This window comes from Perognathus longimembris, chromosome 28 (genome assembly GCF_023159225.1).
Source record: "Perognathus longimembris pacificus isolate PPM17 chromosome 28, ASM2315922v1, whole genome shotgun sequence".
Taxonomy (NCBI): domain Eukaryota; kingdom Metazoa; phylum Chordata; class Mammalia; order Rodentia; family Heteromyidae; genus Perognathus; species Perognathus longimembris.
Genome location: NC_063188.1, coordinates 33160356 through 33187222, shown reverse-complemented (window position 1 = coordinate 33187222; position 26867 = coordinate 33160356). Strand labels below are relative to the sequence as shown.

The 26867-nt window shown below is 36.7% G+C and overlaps 1 protein-coding gene across 4 annotated transcripts in view; it reads left to right on the top strand.

Moving 5' to 3' along the window:
- The window catches only part of Col4a5 (collagen type IV alpha 5 chain), a 186673-nt gene extending 160579 nt beyond the window's left edge, over positions 1-26094 (top strand). For 2 of the 4 annotated variants that reach the window (XM_048336890.1, XM_048336887.1), the window contains 11 exons: positions 1735-1743; positions 4959-5092; positions 8157-8229; positions 8346-8417; positions 9112-9240; positions 11524-11622; positions 13415-13627; positions 21030-21207; positions 23199-23313; positions 23832-24004; positions 25045-26094. In XM_048336890.1, the coding sequence (XP_048192847.1) occupies positions 1735-1743; positions 4959-5092; positions 8157-8229; positions 8346-8417; positions 9112-9240; positions 11524-11622; positions 13415-13627; positions 21030-21207; positions 23199-23313; positions 23832-24004; positions 25045-25126 (1277 nt within the window). In that variant the 3' untranslated portion in view covers positions 25127-26094. The remainder of the gene's footprint in view (positions 1-1734; positions 1744-4958; positions 5093-8156; positions 8230-8345; positions 8418-9111; positions 9241-11523; positions 11623-13414; positions 13628-21029; positions 21208-23198; positions 23314-23831; positions 24005-25044) is intronic. The other 2 variants (XM_048336891.1, XM_048336888.1) reach the window with 1 other exon arrangement.
- The last annotated feature ends 773 nt before the right edge of the window (positions 26095-26867 follow it).

Here is a 26867-nt window from a genome sequence, read left to right as displayed (position 1 = left end):
GCCCCCTGATCAATGTTACCATCTACCATCATTCTCCCTCTTCCTTCTTCCCCCTTAGAAAAATATCAACACGTTTCATTTTTCTATTTTCATATATGCATAAATAGTACATCAATCATATTCACCCTCATTTACCCTATCCATTTGTTCTCCCCATCCCTTGCTGTCCTCCTTGTTCCATATCAGAGACTCTTCCTACTTTCCCATCATTCATGGTTTTAGTTTATATTGTGCCAAGAAGTTCATCATGATATTTCACACATGAATATATATTATATTTAAATCAGAAGAACTCACTCTATTATTATTCTCTCTTTCTCCATCGTCCTGTTCCCTATCGTTCAACATCTTCCAGTGGGATTCTTTATGGAATCTTTATACATGCATACATACATCTAAATTTCAAATTACCAGCTGGTTGAAAAGTTGTGTTTTTGAGCAGCAACAATAATGTTTCATATGTATATATGACATGCCACCATTTCTTGCATCAGGTAATTACTTTTACTGTAAGCTCCTTGAAGGAAATTTTTGATTCTTTCTCATTGTTGCCTTTCCATTAGTACTTTGCACTTTATATTAGGTCTATATCTTAAAACTTGACTTTCATCATGAATCAATCACATGAGAGAGGCTAAGGTAGATAACATTGTTTTCCTATTATGCTGCAAGAGATTATATTGCACAGCTAGCTATTAATTAGCAGAGTTGAGAATAAAACTACAGTTCTAACTCTTGAGCCTTAGTTCTTTAGTGCAATTTATTCTCTCTGCTAATGTCCAGTGTTTATAAATCATAGCAAGACTTTTAAGAAAACTGTTTTTAGTCAATTAATACTAATCAAGAAATGTTCTATTTATAAGCTTTTAAATCTTTTTATTTAATGATCCTCTTAATACTAATTAAGTTAAAGTAAGATGTGTATTGAATAATAATAATAAATTGTGTTTTCTGTGGTTTCAAGTATGCTATTTATGCCAAAATAAGTTAAAGTACTTCTTCACTGATAGTCTTCATATATTTTGAAATTTTGAATCTTGAATTTCAATTTCAGCAGTATTCAAATACACAATGGCTTTTTCTTTGAAGTACTTATTGCAAATATTCATACACAAAAGGTAGCCTCCGATGAATTATTTTTAAAAATCAGAACATGGCTTTTTGGGATAGTTTTATACTCATGCTTTAGACTTTTTGGTTTGGGTTTTGGTTTTTTTTTTTTTTTGAAGTGAGGATTTTAAAGTTAGCTATTATCACTTTGGGTCAGTTTGACTATATAAAGAAATTTTCATTTTATGTTTTTCTTAAAGGATGGCAGAGGCCAACATGGACTTAAACATTTATCCAAAATTACTCCTTTGTTAGAAAGTGGAGGCTCTCAGTGAAACAGTACATGCTTACCAACTTCAGTGTTTTAAGAAGCTAACTTTTGTAAAACCACAGTATCCCCATTAACATGATGTCCTCAGTACAGTTTCCCATTTTCTAAATCAGTGAAAATCACCTTATTCTCTAGAATATTTCCTATTTGAAAAAGATTTGGCTCTTTATACTCCTGCATGGTTGTGTTTGCACACTGACTATGTCATAGGTATAAGTAATGCTGGCAAAGAATATTATTGTTTAACTTGTGGTATAATGTGAACCACTTCTAACTCAATCTTATTTTGTACTGTGTGATGTCTGACACTGCTAACATCGATCTTTGGGCTTTGGTGAATCTGATCTTCCCAGGTTTTCAAGGTTAGACTCTTCACTGGTCACTTCTTGTTGTTGTTTTTTAATGCTTTTACATGTGATAAGAGAAATGTACTTTATTTTGCTATCTCAGAAGTTATTAATAGTGTTGTTATTCTCAAATAATAGCTGCTTGGGTTTTACCACTTTGGTGAAGGTAATGTGACTTATTTGTAACTGCATTTCAAATAATTATCAGATTTTTATAGTTTGACTCTTTATAATAGCGAGTCCTACATAGAAACATACTGAGTTTTAAATATATATACACTTACTTTTACCTTCTAGATGGCAATACAACATGCATTTAGGCATTTAGGTTTATTTATAATCTCTGCACATAGATCGCTTTTTCTTCTGTAAAATCGTTGCATCGTGTTGCCTTGAACTGTGTGTTTGTGACTATTTTCAATAATACAGGAAGTAAACTGTTTACTGTTAAAAATAAACAAATATATCCCTTAAGCAACTCATTAGTTTAAATTTGAGGCACTCTAAACAGCAGGTCTGAATTAAAATGTAAAATTCCAATTATTTTCTTTTAATTGCAAAAAGAGCAGTCTTTTTTCCCCCCCTCAAATGATGCAGTGTTCTGTTAACTTCAAAATGGGGAAGATGGTAGTTAAAAGTTTCTTTCTTCCCATCTTAGCTCTTGCCTTGTCATTGTCCTCAGGTTGCTTCAGTTGATAACTTATTTTTCTCTTACTAGGCTAGTCTGCTACCTGATTTCTTGCCTAAATAACACAAACTAGTGCATTTGCTTAGAAAACTCTATGTAGTATATGTGAACTAAGTCACTGTAGTTTTGTTTTTGCTATTTTTAAGGAACAAGTACCTCAACCCTTGGTTTATTACTGGGAAGGACATTTCTATGTTGCCTGGCTAAAGTGATTCTATGAATTATATTGTTTATGGGTGAAAATAATTTCTATAATATCATGAATTTTTTATTCTTATGTTCCAGATAAAGTAGTATTACATTATGGAATCACAGAAAACACCTAAAATGTTAAAAAAAAAAACAGACATTTTAATAGATGGTCTCATCTTTATTTTGCTAAAAAGTAAATATAAAAAATAACAAAACAGGGCTGGGAATATGGCCTAGTGGCAAAGTGCTCGCCTCGTATACGTGAAGTCCCGGGTTCGATTCCTCAGCACCATATAAATAGATAAAGCTGGAAGTGGTGCCGTGGCTCAAGTGGTAGAGTGCTAGCCTTAAGCAAAAAGAAGCCAGGGACAGTGCTCAGGCCCTGAGTTCAAGCCCAGGACTGGCAAAAAGTAAAAAATAAATAACAAAACATCTACAGTTCTTACTGAGTGCCCGGCACTGTGTCAAGTAATTTTACTTATGCTATTTCATTTTGTTCTTGTAACAGTCTGGTAAAGTAGATGTTATTCTTGTTTCTGTTTCATAAAAAAAAAGAACTTGAAGCCAAAGGGAAGAATGATCTTCTTAGGGTCAAAGAACTAATTCAAACTCAGCTTTGTAACTCCAGGGTCCAGTGTTGTTAATCACTCAGTATTCTGCCTTGTTATTATGTAGCCAATGATTAGGAGTCCTAAGAATTTGGAAAGAGAACTAAAGTCTGAATTTAAGCTCAGATAAAAAAGGTGACCCATTCTCCATCTATAAACGTGAGCTCAGTGTTCTAAATTCATGTGCCTCAGATAGTTTCTTAAAAAACAATGCCCACTGTTTTCATTTTTGCTAAAATTAATTATTTAAAAACACCTAGGACTATTAGAGAGAAAATATATGTAATTGCTGTGAACGGTTCATTATTTAGGCCTTTGTCATTGTTTTCTTAAAGCAGTACTATTTAGTTTCAGCCACCGCCATTAAACACTATGCTAACAAATAGAACCTATTTTCTACCACCTGTTTGCTTAATGGACCTGACAGGTTAAAAACATTCCATGTTACATTGGAAGATACGATATATGCAGAAGGTTTATTTTTTCTTAAAATATTTAAAATGCAAAAACTATGAAAACGGTTCATGTGGTGCTAGGTATTAAATTCAGGGCCTCATGTGCGGAAGGCACATACTGTACCACTGAGTCACAGCCACAGTCATTGAAAACATTTTAAAAATGTGTTAACTAGGCACCAGTGGTTCATCCTGTAATCCTAGCTACCCAGGAGGATGAGATCTGAGGACCATGGTTCAAAGCCAGTTCTGGCAGGAAAGTCTGTGTACTCTTGTCTCTCATTAACTAACCCCTCCCCCACCCCCGAAAAAAAATTCCTGGAAATGGATGTGTGAATTAAATTGTAGAACACTAGTGTTGAGCAAAAAGAGCTCGCAGATAGCACCTAGGCCCTGAGTTCAAAACACAGGACTGCCCCCCCCCCACCGTCCTGGTTTTTAAAGTTCTATATTGAAATGATTTCTGACACTTTCAAACATTCCCATGTATCAAAAAGTTAGTTATCTGGCTTAAATATCTGAGTTACTTAGTGAGTGAATGCTTCCTCATCTTTACTGTAGCCAAAACTCTGGGGCTGGTCTCAGGAATCTTTACAATATCCCCTCCTACACACACACACACACACACACACACACACACACACACACACACACACACACACACACTTCAGCTCCATGCACTCTCCAATTTGAGAATAGTGTCCTTCTGTCCAGTAAATTAAATATATATATCAAACACTTGGTCAGGGATTATGAAAGCAAGCAAATGTAGTTATATGATCCTTTTCTTTAGATATGAGTTTATTAGGTTTATTATTTTTTTTGTTTTTTTGTTTTTTGTGTTTTTTTTGCCAGTCCTAGGGCTTGGACTCAGGGCCTGAGCACTGTCCCCGGCCTCTTTTTGCTCAAGGCTAGCACTCTTAACACTTGAGCCACAGTGCCACTTCCAGCTTTTTCTATATATGTGATACTGAGGAATTGAACCCAAGGCTTCATGTATACAAGGCAAGCACTTTACCACTAGTCCACATTCCCAGCCCCTGAGTTCATTAGGTTTAATAGACAATAAAATGTAATCTAAAAGGGATGACATGCCTAAATGCTACAAAGCAGCATCAATAACGAAAAGATCTCAGTCCAATTTACATTAAGAATGGACTAATCATAAGTCTATATATGTTAATAGAGTTTTGATTTTGCCCACAAACTGATATGTAATTTTTTGATATTTTACAATGCTGTTATTTATGCTCTACTGAAATGTGATCTTATGTTGTGCATTATAAGGTCTACCAGGTCCAGAAGGTCCCCGGGGTCTCCCTGGAAATGGAGGTATTAAAGGAGAGAGGGGAAACCCAGGCCCACCTGGGCAACCTGGCTTGCCTGGCTTGAAAGGAGATCAAGGACCACCAGGACTCCCGGTAGGAAATGGCAGTAGACAGCTGAGAGAGCATTGTGGGTGTTTGCATTCAAAATGAGAATACTCAGATATGACATTTTAATTAACACTCACTGGACAAAACCCTATGCATAGCTTGTTGGTAAATTAAAAATTAAGAAGAAAGTTTTCTATAGTGTTCCCATTCAAGGTCTTTGATGTTTTATAGCAAAAGGGTTCCTCAAAAGCTACTTGACTTTCATTGAAAGAAAATTCATGCAAAGGAGACATGGATATCCGAGCATTGCATGCAGATATGTCCACCTTTTGGGAAGTATTTATGTAAGTGGGAATAGTTTAGACACTGAAATGAGAACAGTCAGTGTCAAGTTTCAGCTCCACTGCAATACTTTTGCTTTATGTCTGCGAGGAAAAAAGACACTGAGCTTGTGTTTTATATGTATGTATGTGTATATATATACACATATATTTTGTTTGTTTTTGCCAGTACTGGGGCTTGAACTCAGGGACTGAGCACTGTCCCTGGCTTCTTTTTGCTCAAGGCTAGCACTCTTACCATGTGAGCCACAGCACTTCTGGCCTTTCCTATATATGTGGTGCTGAGGAATCGAACCTATGGCTTCACATATACGAGGCAAGCACTCTTGCCACTAGGCCATATTCCCAGCCCTATGTACATATATTTATGTATTCATATTTATTATTCTGCACATATATATGTATGTAGTGTAGAACATCCTATCTGCACACATATGAGCTTTTTTACCTTAATTTGAATGGCTTATAGTTATAAACTTTCTTATGGATCCCCAAAGCTGCCTTCATTCCTTTAAGCAGTTAATTGGTAGGTTTGACAACTAATACTGTTTGAGCTGACTTCTGTGAAGGTTGCTTTATAGCAGAAAAGGAACAGATTATTAATGTTTTTTAGTATCTAACCTTTTCCCATGCATTATTTTTCTTCTACTTACTTAGATTTCAAAATGTAGTCATCTCATTTTCATTCTCTTTTCATTCCTTATCTCCTTCTTGCATGTCTTTCTGCAATCACAATCACTGACTGATGTATTTTCTGCATTTGTTCTCTTTCTTTTTTTTCCTGCCAGTCCTGGGCCTTGAACTCAGGGCCTGAGCACTGTCCCTGGCTTCTTTTTTGCTCAAGGCTAGCACTCTACCACTTTAGCCACAGTGCCACTTCTGGCCGTTGTCTATATATGTGGCGCTGAGGAACTGAACCCAGGGCTTCATGTATAGAAGGCAAGCCCTCTTGCCACTAAGCCCTATTCCCAGCCCCTGTTCTCTTTCTTATATGGGTGCATTTACATGTGTACAATTAAATGTGCATATGTATTGAAATACTTGAGAATAAGTTGCTTCTATCATGACTTTTCGCCATTTACTACTCAACACCTATTTTCTAAGACTAAAGATACTGTCTTATATAACTACAATATAATTATCAGCTTCATAAAATTGAACAAAGACTTAATACTTTAATTTCCATCTGTCATATTCCAATTGTGCTAATTGACTCTAGTAGAATTTTTTTTTTTTTTTTTTTTTGCCAGTCCTAGGGCTTGGGACTCAGGGCCTGAGCACTGTCCCTGGCTTCTTTTTGCTCAAGGCGAGCACTCTACCACTTGAGCCACAGCACCACTCTGGCCATTTTCTATATATGTGGTGCTGGGGAATCGAACTCAGGGCTTCATGTATACAAGGCAAGCACTCTTGCCACTAGGCCATATCCCCAGCCCCTCTAGTAGAATTTTTAAGCATTTATTCCTCTGGTTCAGGATAGACCAAATCATTTATTCCATTTAAATGTTGGATCTTCTTAGTCTCCACTAATCCAAAGGGGTTCCTAAGCCTTTTTTTTTCTTTCATGACCTTGATATTTTTTTAAATGTAGCCTTCCCCATTTTAAAAATAGAATAGGCCATTTGTCTGCTGTTTCTTCATATTTAGATTCAGATTAGGTATTCTTAGCTGAAACACTATATGGGTAATACTGTATCCTCCTTAAAGTAATATGTAAGAGACCTGTGATGCCCACCTGCCTCCTCACTTGCAATTTTAATTTGATAACCCAATGAAGTTGTTGTCTAGTTTCTCCTCTGTACAGTTGCTATTTTCCCTTTGCAACTCATAAGCAAAACTTTGGGAAGGCACCTTAAGACCATACAAATACACTGAATTTAACATTCATTAATGATTTTTGCCTCAGCCAACTTCTACTGTGATCATTGCAAAATGACTTTGCATCTTGAACGCTACTTACATGTGCCAGTCAGCCCTACTACAAACAAGAGTCATACCTTCTTTTGTACTTATTTACATATTCATTATCACTATAGACTCATTTCTCATTTTCCCAGTGATTTTTGAATTTTTAAACTATCTCTATTTCTGATGTTCACATTGTTTCAGATTTCATAACCTTCTTAAGTGGATCCTATGACTTTCTGACATGCTTCCATCATCCTCTTTTTTTAGACTATTATAATTTGACATTCTCACCTTACCCCATTTTTATTAGTTTCATTATTTGTCTGGTACAATAGCCTCTTAAATGATCTTGCCAGGCTATATTCTTCCTTTAGATTTATTCTAGAACTATTTTTCCACTCTTTTTCTTTCTGTACCTTTTGTGATTCCCAAACCCAATTAACAGGCTCTACAATATATTTGCTAAGTCTTTTAAATATACTATTTCTATATATGTGAGTCTAATTCAAGCACCCCAGATCTACATGGAAAAGGAAATATTTTGCTACTCCTTACTTAACACACATCATGCCAAACCATTTCATAAACATTTACTATATATCACTTAGTATAGACCATATCATTTAATCCTTACCACTCCATGAAGTAGATGTACTATTATTTTCTGCATGCTAGAGGTGAGATAACTATAGGTCAAAGCAATTAAATAATTAACTTGATTCATGCAACATAACACGAGGCAAAGTTGGGATTTTAATCCTAGAAGTATAAAAGTAATACTCTTAACCACTATGCAGTAAATCTGCTATTTTCATTCCTTGTTTCTTTCAAACATTGATAACTTTTTTTTTGAAATTTAGGGCAATCCTGGCCGACCAGGTCTCAATGGAATGAAAGGAGATCCTGGTCTCCCTGGGGTCCCAGGATTTCCAGGTATATGCAAGGATGTTTTGAAGTTTCTGTTTATGAAAACTCCTTTATAACATGATCCCCATTTTCTGATTTGTTTGAGTAAATTCTGTGGCCCATGGTGTATACTTCCTTTGCAGGCATGAAAGGACCTATTGGAATACCTGGTTCAACTGGTCCTGAGGGTGAACCAGGACTTACTGGCCCGCCAGGTAAGAATGATTCCTGACAGTACTTATACCCAATACGTAAACAAATTAAAGAATTTGAGATTTCATTCTATCTTTTACCCAAATCATAAAAGTCTAAATCCACAATTTGGTAATCTCTTAAACTTTCTATTTTATTAATGTCATATTGATATCAGAATTTGGAAATTTTAAGATAGATGCAGGATCAATTGGAAAACTTGAGATTTTTATTGCTTTTTACTTGAATGTCCCATATTCAAACAGATCACAAGCCATATGTTTGTGTACTTTTTATGTTAAAATAGTTATTTTTCCTAATTGAGGCTTATATAAGTTTTCTGTAAGAGTGTATTTTCTGAATTTTCTTCCTATAATTATGCTGATTAAGAGCTGCATATAATGTCTGAAATGGAATGAAGTTGTTGGGGAAGAGGATTGTCTTCCCCAACACTTGTTCCTAGCTTAGTAGTTGATTATAACTTCTTCTAATAACTGAGTAATGTACATGATGATATTTTTAATTTTTCCATTCACTCCAAGAATATTATTTATTTTTCATTCTTCTGGATGAGATAATGGTAGTTTTTCTCAATCAGATTTCTGTTAGATATGTTTCTCCCATACAAGTTCTGTTCTTCTGACCTCAGATAACTTTAGACTGTTTCTTATGACCTTTCTCTTCCCCAGATTCACATTTGTGTGTTCTGCCTCTTAGGTCCTCCTGGGTTACCTGGTCCTTCAGGACAGAGTATTATAATCAAAGGAGATGCTGGTCCTCCAGGAGTTCCTGGCCCGCCTGGGTTAAAAGGTCCACCAGGACTACCAGGCCCTCAAGGTTTACCAGGTACCTTTGTAGAACATCTGCTAAGGCCTATCTACTTGAGAATATGTTTTACGTTTCTCCTTTTGCATATCAGAATTTGTCTCTGACAATAGTCTCATCAGCTAGTCAAATATCATGCCACAGTAACTCATTTCCTTTTTACTAGAAAATGTTAATTTCTCTCATGTCCCAGTTTTTCTAGTCCCTTTCACATTTCTCCCATCCAAGCACTAACCAGGCTGGTTAGCTTCTGAGATCAGACGAGATCGGGCGCGTTCAAGGCAGTATGGCCATAGACCCTTTCACATTTGTTTAAGCTCATCTGGATATTTTTTTCTTGTATTTTTTTATTTTTATCTTCTTTGTATTATTTATTTGTTTGTTTATTTGTGTGACTTAGTGATAGAGTGCTTACCTAGCATGCATGAAGCCCTAGGTTTGATTCCTTAATACCATATATACAAAAAAAGCTGGAAGTGGCACTATGGCTCAAGCACTTAGAATGCTAGCCTTGGGAAAAAGAAGCTCAAGCCTTGAATTCAAGCCCTAGTACCAGCAAAAAAAGGAGCTCTTTCATCCAGATAGTCTTATTTAAATGATTAAGCTAATTCTAGAACTATAGAGAAATGGATATGCATTTTAAGTGAAGTCAATCAGGCTCAGAGAGACAAAGGATGCATCTTTTCCCTTGCATGTAAAAGCTAGTTTGAGCTCATAAACTTGTAAGTACATTGAGTGGTATGAAAAGTATATACAAATTTGTAACTGAAATATGGAAGATTCAAGGGAGACATTAATATAATTTCTTAGAAAGACAAAATCAAAAATCAACAAAATAAACTCCAGAAAGTGGATACTGAAGGGGTTGGGGAAAGGGCAAAGGGAAAGGCATAAAAGAAGGAAGAGGAAAAGGGGGAGAATGCAGTGGAGAACTCAATTTATATCCTACAAAATTAAGAAAAGTAAGAGGAGTGGGTAAGTAATGGGTTGGTGGGAATATTGAAAGGAATTTATTGATCATGATGCATTGTATTTATTCCTTTGTACAACTAATTAAACACATCAATTAAATAAATAAATAAACATTTAAAAAATATTTAGTGTTTTCTCTACTACAATCTGGTCCTCTGGAAATTGAGCACAGAATTGAACCCAGGACCTTGTGCATACTGGGCAAGCACTTTACTAGTGAGATATAGCCTCAGATGCTTTTTGACTTTTAAACTATTACTTATTTGCGTTTTTTCTTTTTCTTTTGCCAGTCCTGGGGCTTGGACTCAGGGCCTGAGCACTGTTCCTGGATTCTTTTTGCTCAAGGCTAGCATTCTACCACTTGAGCTACTGTGCCACTTCTGGCCTTTTCTATATATGTAGTGCTTAAGAATTGAACTCAGGGCTTCATGTATGTGAGGCAAGCACTCTACCACTAAGCCACATTCCCAAGCCCATATTCCAGCCAAGTATTTACTTGGTCTTTTGAGTGACTATATGATTGTAGCCAATGTTGATTACAATATAAATTAAAGCTAGGATAAAATTCAGTATTTCCCCTCTTACCAAGTGGATAGCAGTCTTTCCAAAAAATTAAGTGTAACTGTCAGTAACAACCCTATCTATAATGGCATAGATAACAAAAGTCACAACCTGCCTTCCTGTGTGGTTTGCAAGGTAAAGATACCATAGTAGCCATATTGGGGGAATTTCCCCCAAAGCAAGTGAAATGTTTAAATAAACTAAATCCTGTCAACTTCTTTTGTCCTGAATGAGCTAATCCCTTCATTTAGATGGATTTAAGACAAAACTGGATTATGAATTCATTGGTTCAAAAACCTTAAGTCTCCATGTGAACTTCATGTACCCACATATGAAAACCTCATTTCTGCTTTGGTGTCAGTGAGTGTAAATGCCAAAATATTATTTATTGAAATGAACTCCAGGAAACAGAAAAGAGTTTCTTTTTTCATTTGTTGTTGTTTTTGTTTCCTTTTCATTTTGTCCTGTTTATTCATTTCTCTGTCTTTGGAAGACTAAGGGAAGCACAGAAGTGGAGGGACAAAGGCTGAATGAATATAGCAGTGATACTAGACACTATATAGAAAATGAACTATACAACTTGCAGGTGGGGATGGGAGGGACAAACAGAGAGAGGGAGGGAAAAACTGGTAGAGAGCAAGGGAAGGGGTAATATTGTTGAAAATGAATTGTACTCTTTATCTGACTTATATAACTGTAACCCCCTCTGTACATCACCTTCACAATAACAATAAAAGTGCACTAAAAATACCCACATTTCTTTTCCTGTAGGTGCTACTGGCCCTCCAGGAAATCCTGGACGTAATGGACTCCCTGGTTTTCATGGTGCTGGAGGGCACAAAGGAGACCCAGGTCTTCCAGGACAGCCAGGTAAGAGAGTTAAACTCACGTTAGCAATGGCAGTTTTTAAGTCTGAGAGGACTTTGGATATAGGCCTCCATTCAAGGCCTCCCTCCATTGTGTTATCTTCCTCAAAGGAGCATGCACAGATGGCTTTTGGATCTGAAGCTGGGTTAAAAAATAAGTAGGTACATCCAAAGAAATGTTTTTCTATAAGAGAAGCATACAGATTTACTTTTATTTGTGTCTGTAGAGTACCGAGAAGACCAGCTTTTTCCATGAATTACTCACTGTAATTACGTGTTCAAGTAGTTTTTTTTTTCTTATCCTTCTTAGTCTCTTCCTTTTCCTCCTCATTCTTCCTCTATATTGCAGAGCAGGGGCTTGAACACAGGGTTTTGTACATTTGAGGCAAGGGCTTTACCACTGAGTCACATCCAGCTCTGTACACGTCATTTTCAGTGTTGACTTATATCCTTTGAACACCTGAGAATTATTCCACAGTGGAGTAAAATAAAAAAATTAAGTAATACCCAGAGAACTTTGCAAGGCATATAGTAATTCATGTTGAGCTATTAATATACAGTCATTCCTGAATAGATACTTTGGATAACATTTTTTGAGTCTAGTATTTACTAAATTTCCCCTGAGTCAGTCCCATAGCCCTATCTACTTAGCAGATTGCGATGGGGCTTTGAGGCCAGTTCCTGAAAAAAAAGTTTCCAAGACTCTTATCTCAAAAACACAAAAGTTGCTGTCATCCACATATGGCAGGAAGTGTAAATAGGAGCCACATGGTCCAAGCTGGTCTTAGAAAAAGGTGAGATATTATCTCAACAATAATCAGAACAAAAAGGACTGGAGGCATGACTCAAGTGGTAGAGTGCTAGCAAGCACAAGGTTCTTGAGTTCAAACCTGGTACATCAAAACATAATATTTATTAAATAAAATAAATTTCCATGTATAGTAAGCCTACTTAAAATTAGATTCAACTTGTAATAAAAATACATTAATGGAACATTGCTAAAATCAAAATAGAAGATCATAAACTCAATAGATTGTCAATACATGTTATCAACTCTAGATAATGTAAAGTCTAAATTATAGAAACAACGAAAGTATGTACTGGCAATAAATATCAGTGGCAACAAGGCAAAGTGGAGATTCACATGGCCTTCCTAAGACCAATAATCTGCCAATTCATTAATTTTGTGTTTCTAGGGAAGAAGGTAGTGTCACCTTAATCAGGCAGGAGTAGTGATGAAGTTTTTAAAAACTAAAACTATACATGCATACTTTTGAATGAGCTCAAATCGAGACATTATGAAGAGAAGAAAGCCAGTGATACATTAAAATAAACATTTTGAAATGTCTTCTTAAGAATGCTTTGCCTATTTTCTAAACAATAAGGTATACTTGAGAATACTTTCAAAAGTAGATTCAGAGGAACATTTATTTCAGCATTGCACTGGCAGACTGACAGAAACCATATCTTTCTTGCCCATTGATGAACACACAGCAGGCTGAACATTGATCATGCAATTCAGACTCATTTAGTATTATAGTAAAAGATTTGATAACTTATACGCTCCCCAATGTTTAATGCCTTCAGGCAATGTCTGTGAAGAAAAAGTACACATTTTAATCACTTTGTGATGGGGCACCATGTCTTATTTGTGCCTGCACCCATGATAATTGACAAAGCTTTTAATGACACTGTAAACATTGAATAAATTCTTTCATCAAATGAGGTCATTCTGTTTTGATAATAGTGGCTCATAGCTTACTTAATCATGTATATTGATGATTTCATTGAAATAGGTTCCCGTGGCTTGGATGGTCCCCCAGGGCCAGATGGACTGCAAGGTCCCCCAGGGCCCCCTGGAAGTTCTTTCGTTGCCCATGGATTCCTCATCACACGTCATAGCCAGACAACAGATGCACCACACTGCCCACATGGAACAGTCCAAGTCTATGAAGGCTTTTCTCTCCTGTATGTGCAAGGCAACAAAAGAGCCCACGGCCAAGATTTGGGTGAGATAATTGACATCTTATTTCTTTCTGTGCATTTTGGGTTTGTTTTGAAATTCCTGTTGGATTCTAGAGTAACCTTGTCCAAAGTAGACTTGCTCTATTCTTTTGTTAGCCTATGTACAAAATTACTGTTTCACTATGATGTTTATATACATACATCCTATGTACCTTGATCATGTTCACCTCATAACCTTCTCTTGAACCTTCTTTCTTGCAATCTCTCCCTTCCCCCAAAATAGACCTCCTTCTCCTTTCATGCCTCAAAAAAATCGAGATTCTGCATATGAGATTTGAAAGCGTGTGATATTTTTATTTCTGAGTCTGGCTTATTTAGTTATCTCTATTTCCAACAAAGGATGTGATGATGATTTTGTTCTGTGATTTAGCAAAATTACATTGGGTATATATGTGACATTTCTTTATATATTTATTCATTGATAGGCACCTAGATTGCTTTTATACATTGGCTATTGTGGTTATTTGGTTGCAATAAACATGGGTATGTGTGTGTGTGTGTATTGTATGCTCACAGAAGAGAGATAGCACAGGATGATGTCATAGTTACATTGTTTTAGTGTTTGAGTCATCTCCATTCTAATTTCCATAGTGGCTGCACTAATTTTTATTCCTACAACAATATATGTTTCCCTTCTCCTCATCTCGCATCCTCCAGCATTTGTTGTTTTCTAGATGATAGCCATCTGATTTGGTGACGTGCAATCTCAGTATAATTCTATTTATATTTCACTGACTGCTATGCATATCGAACATGTCAGTCATGTGTTTATGGGCCATTTGTATTTATTCTTTGAGAACTGTCCATCAGATCCTGTATTTATTTTTTCTTTTTGTGTTTAATTTTGCATATTCTGATGTATTGGTATTCTTTTTGGGACATCCAAATTGAAGACCATATCAAGAGTGATAATATAGTCAGTATTATTTTGAAATAAATAATGTTTAACCCAAACCAAAAGCATTAAAATTACTTTAAGATATAATCTAGGCCTAAAGCAAGACCTAAAGATTTACTTTTAGTTTGCTTAAAGAAACAGATGCCCTTGATTCTCCCTGTGCAGCAGCTGCTTGAACGAACAGTGTTTATAGTTAGTGACAGCTTCCTTTTCTCTTTCTCTTGCATTTTTGAAGTTGAAGGATAAATTCTAAAGAGAATCTTGATTTCTAGATAGAAAACAGTATGGTCATTTCTTAATTATGATAATTTATAGATGCCTTGATCTCTACAAGGTATTATTAGAGTTAGTTAAAACTATATAAGATACCATATTTTCATGTAAAACACTGTTCATTTAATCTACTTGCATGTATCTTCTTTATACTTGATCAATGGGATGAGGTTGAATGAGGTAACTAATTGGATAGTGAGAACTCATGATTTGAAATGAGCTTGTTTATTGTACAATTCACTATCACATTTGCCTCCATAAAGATATGTAAAAAGATAATCTGGGCTCCCAGGTTTTATGTCTATGGTGGGAGGTCTCCTGAGGTCTCATTGCCTAGGCCTTTATTCCATGAAAATAGCTCTTCAGCAGCAGAACCCTGCTTATTCTGCTCCCATAGCATATGGCCACAACTACCAGCCAGTTATGGCCCTTCCGAGTATGTGTCCAGGACTCAATAGTCATGTCAGCTTATTAATACTAATAAAAGAAGGAGTTTAACTATCATTCTTCATCTCACTCTTCTGTTGCTCTTTCTTCCTTCTATTTTGTTTTTCTCCTTTTCAGCTTTCCTGTTAATTCTTCCTCATTTGTTTCCTTTATATTACATTTTCTTTTTCTAATTTTACATTTGCAAACTTAAAATAACAAATAGTGTATCGTTAGATACATCCAACTAAATCTAATGCTAATTAATCTAATTCCTTTTGATAATTTCCTCTATTCGTCCTTTCATAAAAATTCTCCTTTTAGCTTTCTGTCTACACTGACAAAATCGATCTTATATTCCCAATCAAACTTAGGCACTTCAAATATCTTACTTACCAAATCAATAGAAAAACATTTGAAACTTTTGAGCACTATTAAAATTTAAAATGTATTGCAAATACTGCTGGTGGGATTGGAAACTAGTACAACCACTCTGGAGAACAGTCTTGAAGTTCCTCAAAAAACTCAGCATAGACATACCCTACAATCCAGCCATACTGCTCCTACACATCTATTCTGAGCAACAGGATCCTGGATATGACAAGGACACTTGCACTTCCATGTTTATTTCTGCACTGTTCACAATAGCCAAGATATGGAAACAACCCAGATGCCCCACTACAGATGAACTGATCCAAAAATGTGGTGCCTGTACACAATGGAATTCTACACAGCTATTATTAGAAATGATAAAATAATGGCATTCACAGGGAAATGGACAGGTCTAGAACAAATCATGTTGAGCGAGACAACCCTAGAACAAAGAGACCAACAAACATGGTCTCCCTGGCATGTGGGTGTTAGAAATAAATAACAAAGAGACACGACAAAGAAAGCAGGACCCAAGGTACCAATTCACAGTGAGACCAAAGACAGTCAGTCTTGGGAGAACAGCACCAAAAAGTAAAACACAAACACTGATTCATATGTACATAAATTAATATCCAGGCAATAAAGAACTCCAAAGATAAAGAAACAAAAGACTTCTTCGTAATTGGTCTTAGAGAATTTAAAGGACCCTATACCCTTTACCTCACACAAGGTGTATGCATGCGCACATTTGAAAGAACCTGGGAGGAGGGCACAGAATGAATGGAAAATAAGGGGGAAATACAGTAGAAAGGGCCCAGTGGCTGCAATGGACACTGATGAGAACAATCTAAGCAACTCAAGGGCAGCAGGGAGGAAGGGAGAAATTAGAGGAAAAGAAGGAACAGATTACACTAAGCAAAAGAAAAGAAATGTGTATGTATACATCACCCAATCTGGAAGGAATGGTTTTATGGTTAATATTCATAGAAGTCATAAGCATTGTAGACTATATGACAATGTATATCAAGGATAAGATTTTTTTAATGAAGAAAGCAAGGGGGTGGGTTGAGAGGTTGACGGGGGGAGGAAGGAGAAAAATGAGGAAGGGGGTAACAAGTATGACAAGAAATGTAAATTTATTCACTACCTTATGTATGTAACTGTAACCCCTCTTTACATCATCTTAACAGTAAAATAAATGTAACTTTAAAAATATATATTACAAATAGAAAGTAGAATCTGCCACCCAGTATTTCTTTCTTTTTTTGCCAGTCCTGGGGCTTGAACTCAGGGCCTGAGCACTGTCCCTGTCTTCTTCTTGCTCAAGGCTAGCACTCTGCCTCTTGAGCCACAGCACCACTTCCAGCTTATTCTGTTTATGTGGTGCTGAGGAATCAAACTCAGGGCTTCGTGCATGCTAGGCAAGCACTCTACCACTAAGTCACATTCCAAGCCCATGCCACCCAGTATTTCATAACTTTTCAGAATGCACATATATATGTTACAACTCCCTGCCTAAATAGTTTTAGTCTCAGACATAGGGCTAAAAAATCACAAGAGTGGTCCTGGATTGCAGCAGCCGTGCTAAGGCTCTTGCAGTAGTCAAATTGGTGTTATAATGACCGCCAAGTAAAAAGTATTGGCAAGTATAGATTTGATGTTAAAGAAACAGTCACCCAAGGTGGGCTCTGGTGGCTCACACCTGTAGTCTTAGCTACTTAGGAGGGTGAGATCTGAGGATCACTGTGTAAAGCCAGCATGAGCAGGAAAGTCCATGAGTCTCTGATCTCAAATAAACTACCCAGGAAAAGCTGAAAGTGATGCTGTGGATCAAGTGATAGAGAGCTAGCCTTGAGCAAATGATGCTCAGGGACAGCACCTAGGCTCTGAGTTCAAAACTCAGGAGTGGCACACATGTACACACAAAATCACCTGCGGGAATAAGCGCTGGTGACTGTGATTGGTGGAAAGATGATGGTATATAAGAGAGGGAGACACATGAGGCAGACTGAATATTGAAACTATTCTGTCTGGGAGAAAATAAACATACTGAGAACCATTAGTCTATTAAAAACTTGTAATTTCAGTATATTAAAGGCATTGAAAAGTGCCTTAATCAAGGATTCTATGTCCTTGTGGGCAGCCAATTGTCATCCTTATAGGCCTATGTGTCCTTTTCTTTATGACACCAGAGGTATAATATGGTTGTCAGACCTGTCCAGCACCATCATTGGCTGTTGAGGGGTGTCACATTGACTCCATCTCAGATTAGTTAAAGACAGCAGAAGCTGACTCCATCTTCACTAAGATCTTCCTCGCCCTATCCAGGGAAGTTCCCCTTCTCTGTGATAAGATTGTGTAAACTGCTTGACCACCTGAGTAGTGGAAAGCTCAAGGTTAAATCTGTGCCCTCCCATGAGTAGGCGTATCCACTTACATCATGTGAGCCCCGCCAAATCCATGCACCAAGCCTAACATGATAGGTTGGTTCAAACAGTTGCTATGAGGCAGATTGTAACTCCATTGGCCACCTGCATGTGACCTGACATGCTCTGTAAGTATTGTAACCTCATCGGCCACCTGTGTGTGGCAGGTTTGACCATGTAGTGTTTGCTTTTTACGGTTGTGGTTCCAGCTCCCGAGTCTGGGCCATGACCCTGGCCAGTCAGTATGCTTTTTACTTTCCCAATAAATCCATCTTTTTACTTGAGACTGTCTCTGAGTGGTGGACTCTTGGAAGGATGGGGGATTCTCCACCCTCGGACCCCATTACAAGAGGTATTTCCACATCTTTCCCAAATTCAGAAGTAGGTTAGTTTTCTTTCTAAATCATGATGTAGTGTACAAATCATTTTCAAATCCTCTAATTTGATTTTCATAACTATGGTAAAAATATACAACAATTTTGTTCAGTTATTTATAAACAAAAAAACTTGGCTAAAAGACACATCACACAAGTAAAATGCTGATATAACTCCACTGATTCTAAATCTGCTCTATGTTCAATTGAGTTATTTATTCTCACCTTGTATCTGTTACTAATCCAGAGCTAATTTTTTGTGGTTTTCTTGGTAGGAGGAGTTTTCAATTGATAAGTTAAAGTAGATGAAAGATGTTCAACCTGAGGAATTTTAGGAAATATTCCTAGGCCCATCCTTAACCTATTGCATAAAAATTCTGTATCATTGTCTTGGTAGTATGAGGAAACAAACGTAAGATATTAAGCATGGTAGACAACTGCTGTACGACTAAGCCTTATTACAACCCTAAAAATTCCAAATAATTCAGATAATCTATGATTTTATCAGCGCTGTTCAATGAGTAGTAAACAAAAAACTTTGGAGTTATGAAATATCTCTAAGAGTTACACTGGCACGATGTTAAAGGATCAATTCTTAAATCCTGGACTTGATGCTAAATACGCTCTGAATATACTAACTATTGGTGTGTCTTATAAACAACAGTGGCTTATGGACAATATTTGATAATTTATTATGTACAAGTGAAGGTATCACACTGAGCTCTTAAAATGTCCTATCAATATTTTCTGTCCCAAGCTTATGAACTTCCTGCCTCAGCCACCTAATTGCAGAATTACAGGCATGTACCATCATGCCCAGCTTAACCAGTATCTTAATGCCTGCACAGTATCAATTTAAACTTCTCATGAAAAAGATTAAATATTTAAAAAATTTAGACAATATTTAAAATATTTGACAGGGTACAAAACTCTTCATAATTCTTTTGTTAGTAAATGAGACACAAAAGGCTTGATTAATGATAAGGATAATACACATTGCCTAAAATTGCTGTAAAATCTCAAGACTTGTTCTTTTTCTTTGTTTTCCCCTTAATACTTCCTTCCTTTATTGTCCCATTTCTCTTTTATATTTAGTCATTTCCAAACCTATCTGACATAGCAGTACATTTTGTAAGCACTATTATGGTCTATGGGTTTTAAGAAATGGTTACCCCAGGCAGCATACATAATGAGAATATATTGAATGAAAGGGAATATTGGAGTAGAAAATATTAATATTGTAAGGACTCACTGTGCTTCCTTTACTGATATACAGTGAATTACTAAATATTCTTCATCAGACACTGTTGTTTAGAAGAGTTTATCACTAGTTTGCAAACAGCACTTGGGAATGTGTAGTGAGCTATAATATATGTCTACCAAAGTTGTAGAATATACCTGATTTTAGAATTGTTAAAATATGAGTGAATCTTAAATTTTATGAAATAAAAGTATACTTATTACCTAAGAAATGTAGGCAAGTTTCTTTTTTTGTGTGACAGTTTTTTTGCTTAAGGGTAGCACTCTACCACTTTGAGCTACAGCACTACTTCCAAATTTCTGGTGGTTAATTGGAGAGAAAAGTTTCAGGGACTTCAGTGTCCAAGCTAACTTTGAACCATGACCATCAGATCTTAGCTTCCTAGTAGCTAGGATTACAGGCATGAGCAATCAGCACCTGGCTTTTCTTTTTGAAAGGTTATTTTATTATTACTATTTTAGAAGAAACTAAAGGCAGGCAGTGGCGGCTCATGCTTGTAATCCTAGAGCTGAGATCTGAAGATTGCGGTTTTGTGGGGTCCACGGATCAACAGGCAAAAAGACACTCAGATAAAAATTTTAAAAAGAGTTTATTGAGTGAGAAAACATTGGTGCGCCAGGACTGCAGGTTGGGATCTCAAGATGCAGTCCCCGGCCATCTCAGAAGGCAGCTTTAAAACCCCAAAACTACAGGAATTTTCCCTTTAGCTTAACTATAGGGGCTTGTTACTTCAGAGAGGTGTCAGTCACAACAAACAGGTCAGGGCCTCTTGATCTTCACTGGAAATCATCTAACCATCTGGTGGCAAAACAGGATGAAACTGGGGGGTGGCGGTGGGTTACAGGTGATCAATACAGAGCAAAACAAGTTCAAAGCAAGGTGGGTAAATACAACTACATAACTTTATAGCAGGGGCCAGCTTCAGAAAAGTTTTATTTTTTATTTATTTATTTTAATAGTTACTTATTTACTGTCAAAGTGATGTACAGAGGGTTACAGTTTCATTTTTTTACATTGAACAATACAGAACAGTAAAAGAAAAGTTTTACATTGAACACTACAGAACACTATTAGCAATACTTTGTTGTTGAAAGCTAGCATAGCAACAGATTAATTATCATCATCACTTCAGTGGTTTGAAGCTGGCCAGCATCCATGAGTCATTTACCTCCAATTAATGACCAAAAAGCCAGTAGTGGAGCTGTGGCTCAAGAGGTAGAATAGCCTTGAGCAAAAAGGCTCAGGGACAGTGCCCAGGCCCTGAGTTCAAGCCTCAGGACCGATACAACAAAAATAGAGTAAATTAAAGTTTCATCATGATGTAGTCCTTCATCTTTTCATGCCATTTCTTCCCAGGGACTGCTGGCAGCTGCCTTCGTCGCTTCAGTACTATGCCTTTCATGTTCTGCAACATCAACAATGTTTGCAACTTTGCTTCAAGAAATGACTATTCTTACTGGCTCTCCACTCCAAAGCCTATGCCTATGAATATGGAACCTCTGAAGGGCCAGAGCATCCAGCCATTTATTAGTCGGTGAGACATTGTTTTAGCTTTGATTTCTACCAATCCTCAGTTTAATAAAAAGCCATTTCAAAGCCAATAATCTGATTATATTACTCCCAGGCTAAAAAAAAATTAAGGATCTCTTTTAATACTTTCTCCGGTATTAGTTGGTCTGTATTTACTGAGAATGTGATCTTTATCAGGTCCTCTGATACACGTAGTATTATATACAAAGAACTTACAGCCTAGTCATTAGACAAATACATACATAAAGTAATTAATATACATCAAGATTGAGCTAAATGATTCAATAATTCTAATGAAAATGTTTTCAAAACAAGGGAACAGGATGGTTAATTTCAACTTACATGTGCTTAATGGACTGAAAAGGTTGCTGTAAAGGGAAAAGAGACATATTAGACAGAGAAAATAAAATAGGTGATAAATTAATGTATCTAGAGTGTAATATTTAAAGGCTGTATGGAGGGAAAATATTGGAAAGTTAGTTTGAGCCTAGATTGTAGAATGCTTTCAGTGTTATGCTTTCACTTATAGCTTGAGGTTTATTTGGTATATTCTGAGGAGTCCTTCTTCCCAAAATTTTGAGCTAGACTTCAAGGAGCATTAAGGAGCCAATAATGTATTTGCACACACTACAAAAGAGATAGTTCTGTGGTAGAGAGAAAACAGTGATATCCAATGTTATTGTTGTAGCCCAGATGTGAAGGCTTTAGAGCTCACAGTGGGGGACATGTGTCATGTTATGAAGATAGAGAGGACTTGCAATTGATGAGCTATGGAAAGGAGAAACGGACAGCTGAAGTTTGTCACATAAGTAGCTAAAAGGGAAAACAGCAGCATTAATAAAGCAATCTTCTTGAACCTTGGAATCTTCATTTAACTCAGTCACCTTAGTGAGATATTGCCACTTTTATTCTGATCATGATTGATGATTTTAGTAATTGTAAAGGACAAATCATTGGAAATTATAATTCCTGGGATTATTTTTCGGTTGGTATTAGGGTTTGCCCTCACAGCTCTATGCTGCATAGCCAGGCACTCTACCACTTGAGCCATGCCACAAGTCTGAAAGTACTGTTTATTTGACACTGAATATAAAGATTAAACTTAGTTCAGAGTGTGTGTTATTTTTGTCAGTCTCAAATGTTAGGAGTAAAATATCCTCTAAATTAATTATGTAGATAAGCTGCAAAATTACCCTCAGACATATTTTATGACGCCACACTGTCTACTATAAATCTGAGGGAGGTAGCCATATTCAGTCTTTTGCTGTTTTGACTTTATAGATATGACACCCACATTTCCAAGTGCCTGGGTACCTGCCCGATCTGTTGCACTTATGCAAATATGGCCAAATGGTTAATAAATGTCTCTGGGGCTAAAAATAGTAAGTAAATGTTAGCTTCAACCAGGCTCCTAGCTACTTAGGAGGCTCAGGCCTGAGGACTGTAGTTCAAAGCCAGCCTGGGCAGGAAAGACCAGGAGACTCATCTCCAATTAACCTCCAGTAAACTGTAAGGTAAGCACTGTGGCTGAAAGTGGTAGAGAACTAACCTTGGGAAAAGCATTTAAGGACAGCACCTAGGTCCAGAGTTCAAGCCCCACAACCAAAAAAAAGTGGAATTGCAGTATTACTAAATTTATAATCTCCAGCTGGACAGTTTGACGGCAAGCAGTATATATAACACTCTAAGCCAAACTCTTTCAGCAATTATATTGCATTGACTGTAGCAAGTTTAAATACAAATTTAGGACAGAATGGAAGATTAAAATGTTGTAACACTAGTCCTATCATCTCTAAAAAAAGGTTATATATAATTTATTGTACATGTTGGAAGACAGTATTTAAACAAAAGCAGTTCTCCAACTGCATTTCCCCCTTTTATGAACATTGAAGGTACTGTAATAAATCAACCTACAAGGAAGCCATCCCAAGAAGAACTGCCATTTCCCATATACTTACTCTGTAGATTATGTTCTTTTTCCCTTCTCTTTACCAGATGTGCAGTATGTGAAGCTCCAGCTGTGGTGATTGCAGTTCACAGCCAGACCATCCAGATTCCCCATTGTCCTCAGGGATGGGAATCTCTTTGGATCGGTTATTCCTTTATGATGGTATGAAACACATGTCTTTGCCATCCCCAGCATAGGTGACTTTTTTTTTGCCAGTCCTGGGCTTCAACTCAGGGCCTGAGCACTGACCCTGGCTTCTTTTTGCTCAAGGCTAGCACTCTCCCATTGGAGCCACAGCACCACTCCCAGCCTTTTTTCTGTTTATGTGGTGCTGAGGAATCGAACCCAGGGCTTCATGCATCCAAGGCAAGCACTCTACTGCTAAGCCACATTCCCAGCCCCATAGGTGACTCTTGTTCATATGGATATTTCTCCCCAATTCCAGGAATTCCTCTCAAGTGTGTAGTGATATCCTTGACTCTCAGACAGCTTCCCGCCCAGCACTATGTACTCCTTTACACACATTATTATAATTCATAGCACATATTTAGTCTGCCTCCTTTTGTTGACTGACATTGATGTTAATACTGCTCTTACCTCTGGGGCTAGTCTCATTTGCTGGATTCACTAAAATATTCTGGCATGTGTGTTTGGTAACCAGTTTTCCTTGTCCTTTCTAGCATACAAGTGCAGGGGCAGAAGGCTCAGGACAAGCCTTGGCCTCTCCTGGTTCCTGTTTGGAAGAGTTCCGTTCAGCTCCTTTCATTGAATGTCATGGGCGAGGAACTTGTAATTACTATGCCAATTCCTATAGCTTTTGGCTGGCAACTGTAGATGTGTCAGATATGTTCAGGTAAGGTGCTTATGGATTTATTTCAGATCTTAAACTTATGGCTAGAAAAGGAAAAGACAGTTCACAGGTGGTTTATCACCAGAATATGTTAAGGACTTATTGGGCACTGTTCTTTATTCTTTTTTTTTTTTTTTGTCATGGGGTTTGAACTCAAGGCCTGGATGCTATTACTGAGCTTTTTGCTCATGGCTGGTACTCTTCCTCATTGAGCCACAGCGCAACTTCTGGGTTTTTGGTGGTTAGTTGGAGATAAGCATCTTGTGGACTTCCCTGCCCCGGTCGGTTTTGAACCACAATCCTCAGATCTCAGCCTCCTGAGTAGCTAGAACTACAGAAGTGAGCTAACAGCACCTAGCTCTAGTGTCTTTTATTGTTGTTTTTTTTCTAATTGTATAAAAAAATAGAAAAAACAACTATTATTGGGTATATTAGATTATAAATGGCTTCAACAACAAAATAAAGGTGAACTGTTCAGAAGTTATACTAGGATGAGATGACCTCCAAGGACTGAAGCTGTAATTTGTACTTTCTATCCCAATCCAATGATACTCTTGCCAAGAATATCTTAAAGGTTCCTATGCATGCTTTCAAATGAGACAAATCATGCATAACACATGTACTTTAGGATACTACAACATATCAAAATTTTATTTCAGATTAAATTTATTTTTTTATGTTTTCATTCTTATTAGTTATCCTTACTTATCCTTGTGGTCATGTATTGGTATCACCTGTCCAAGTCTGTCTCATCCTACGAATAGCAGTAAAAGATACCAGAGAAAGATGGAGTGAGAAAAATATACAAAGATACTAGTAGTGGAGCGGACAGTCACAAAAATACCTATGACATAATGTCTCTTAGATCTTACCAATCACTGCATTAGATAATATTGTTCAAATATATGTCATTAAGTCATAAGGAAAGGTACTTAACAAAGAGAGATGTTTGGGTGTAAGTTTGGACCAATAATGCAATTGAAAAGGTTAAGGCTTTTAAATATGTAATGACAAATCTGATTATCTTGTTTCTTATTTCCCAGTAAACCTCAGTCAGAAACACTGAAAGCAGGAGAATTGAGGACACGTGTTAGCCGATGTCAAGTGTGCATGAAGAGGACATAGCAGTTTGAAGAATTCCTTGTTTGATTTTAAATGTGATGTATACATAAAAATATATATATATAATTTCCAGGATCCAATGCCACAATCTCCCCAACTTTACCACTGCTGTCACCAATGGTGCTATGTATGACCAACAAAGCATGCTGACTTGTAACCATGAAGGTTCAGATGTACCTCAGCAACGGGCCAGAGCTAGGCCTTCATTACATTTCTATGAAAGAAATAAGGAAGTGAACTTACCTTTTGGGTCCAGAATAACTCTCCCCAAGGATTATGAGATGAAGATCATATGTGTTACCCAAATGACTAAAATGACACATTAAAAAATCAATTAATAGAAGAAATACACTGAGTAAAATAAAAGACTGCAGTTTGAGGGAAGAAGTATTTTTCATGGTGCTACTAATTGTGCTGTATCCCAGGTTTTTAATATAAAAGTGTTTGTTAAGATTATTTTGCCCTGTAAGTAAAGAGTGTGTATATTGTGTAAACAGCCTTTTAGCACAAAATGTTGAGTCATGTAGATGTGGACTGGCATGAATGAGTCTTTACAGACAAGCAACAAGATGATATACATGAATCTATATTCTTAGATCAAGTTACTACTGAGAGTAAATTTAGTTTGTTTTATGCCCTTAATCTGTACTTCATTTTTAAAAAGTCGATCATTTTAGTCACTTTAATCAGAATTTTAATGGTTCAAATTATACTGTCCAGTGGAACAATTTCTTCTTTGCTGTATTCCACAAGACACATTTAAGACGAGATGCCCTTTGTTTTGATGGTTTTCATATCTTGTTTTTGCTCATCCTTGACTGAGCAAAGTTTTCCCCAAGAGAAGTTAAACAAAATTTACCAAAAGGCAATGATCTTCTTCTTGGTGCTTCTTATATAAGAATTATTCTCATGTGGTCTTGATTCCCAGAAGAACTGGGAAAATAATACTTGGTTAGTCTTCTTTCTTCAATGAAAAAAAGCCAGTGAATGGTTTTTGTTCTTTTTTTAATCTTAAACATTTTATTATAATCACAGGATACCTTATTTTCTTAGCTGTCCTCTTTTCACTGAATGTTTTTTAACCCAACAGTACCCATTTAATTAAAAATATATGCTGTAATGATGGCTTGTTGCGTATCTCTTTCGTGTATGTACAAAATAAGCAGGGTGCTTATTTACAGATAAAGTAAACCTTTGCGCATCAATATTCCTTTCTTTGAGAATTGGCTTTTGTGGCCTGGATTGTTCTGATAGCTGCTAGAAAATATAGTAATGTAAATTTTTCCACTGAAGAGAATAGCCTATTATTGGAAGGTATTTTGAGATATTAAATTTCTTGACAGTATTTTCTTGATGGCTAAGAAAGGGCACAGAACTACTGTGTGAAGAAACATTTACTAGTAATGTGTATAGCAGATTAATAAGCTAGTGTTTCTAGCAATTAGGATAATAATTTTGTGCCAAATCTGGTTTTTACCACTTACTAAACATTTCATGATTCAAATGTAACATAAAGAACTAATTCTAGTGTTCCACAGCTATGTGGAAAGTTGGTCCATGAAGACCTCTGTTGGGATCTCTGGGACCCCTTTTTCCCCCTATCTCCTGGGGAAAATGCCGGAACCCCAAACTATGAAAGAGCACTCGGCTTTGTCTCCTGCCCGCAGAAGGCAAAACGTTCTCTTGTGGATCGCGTCTCCGCCCAGGGGGCGGGCAGAAGAATTTATTATGGTGACAAAGGCGG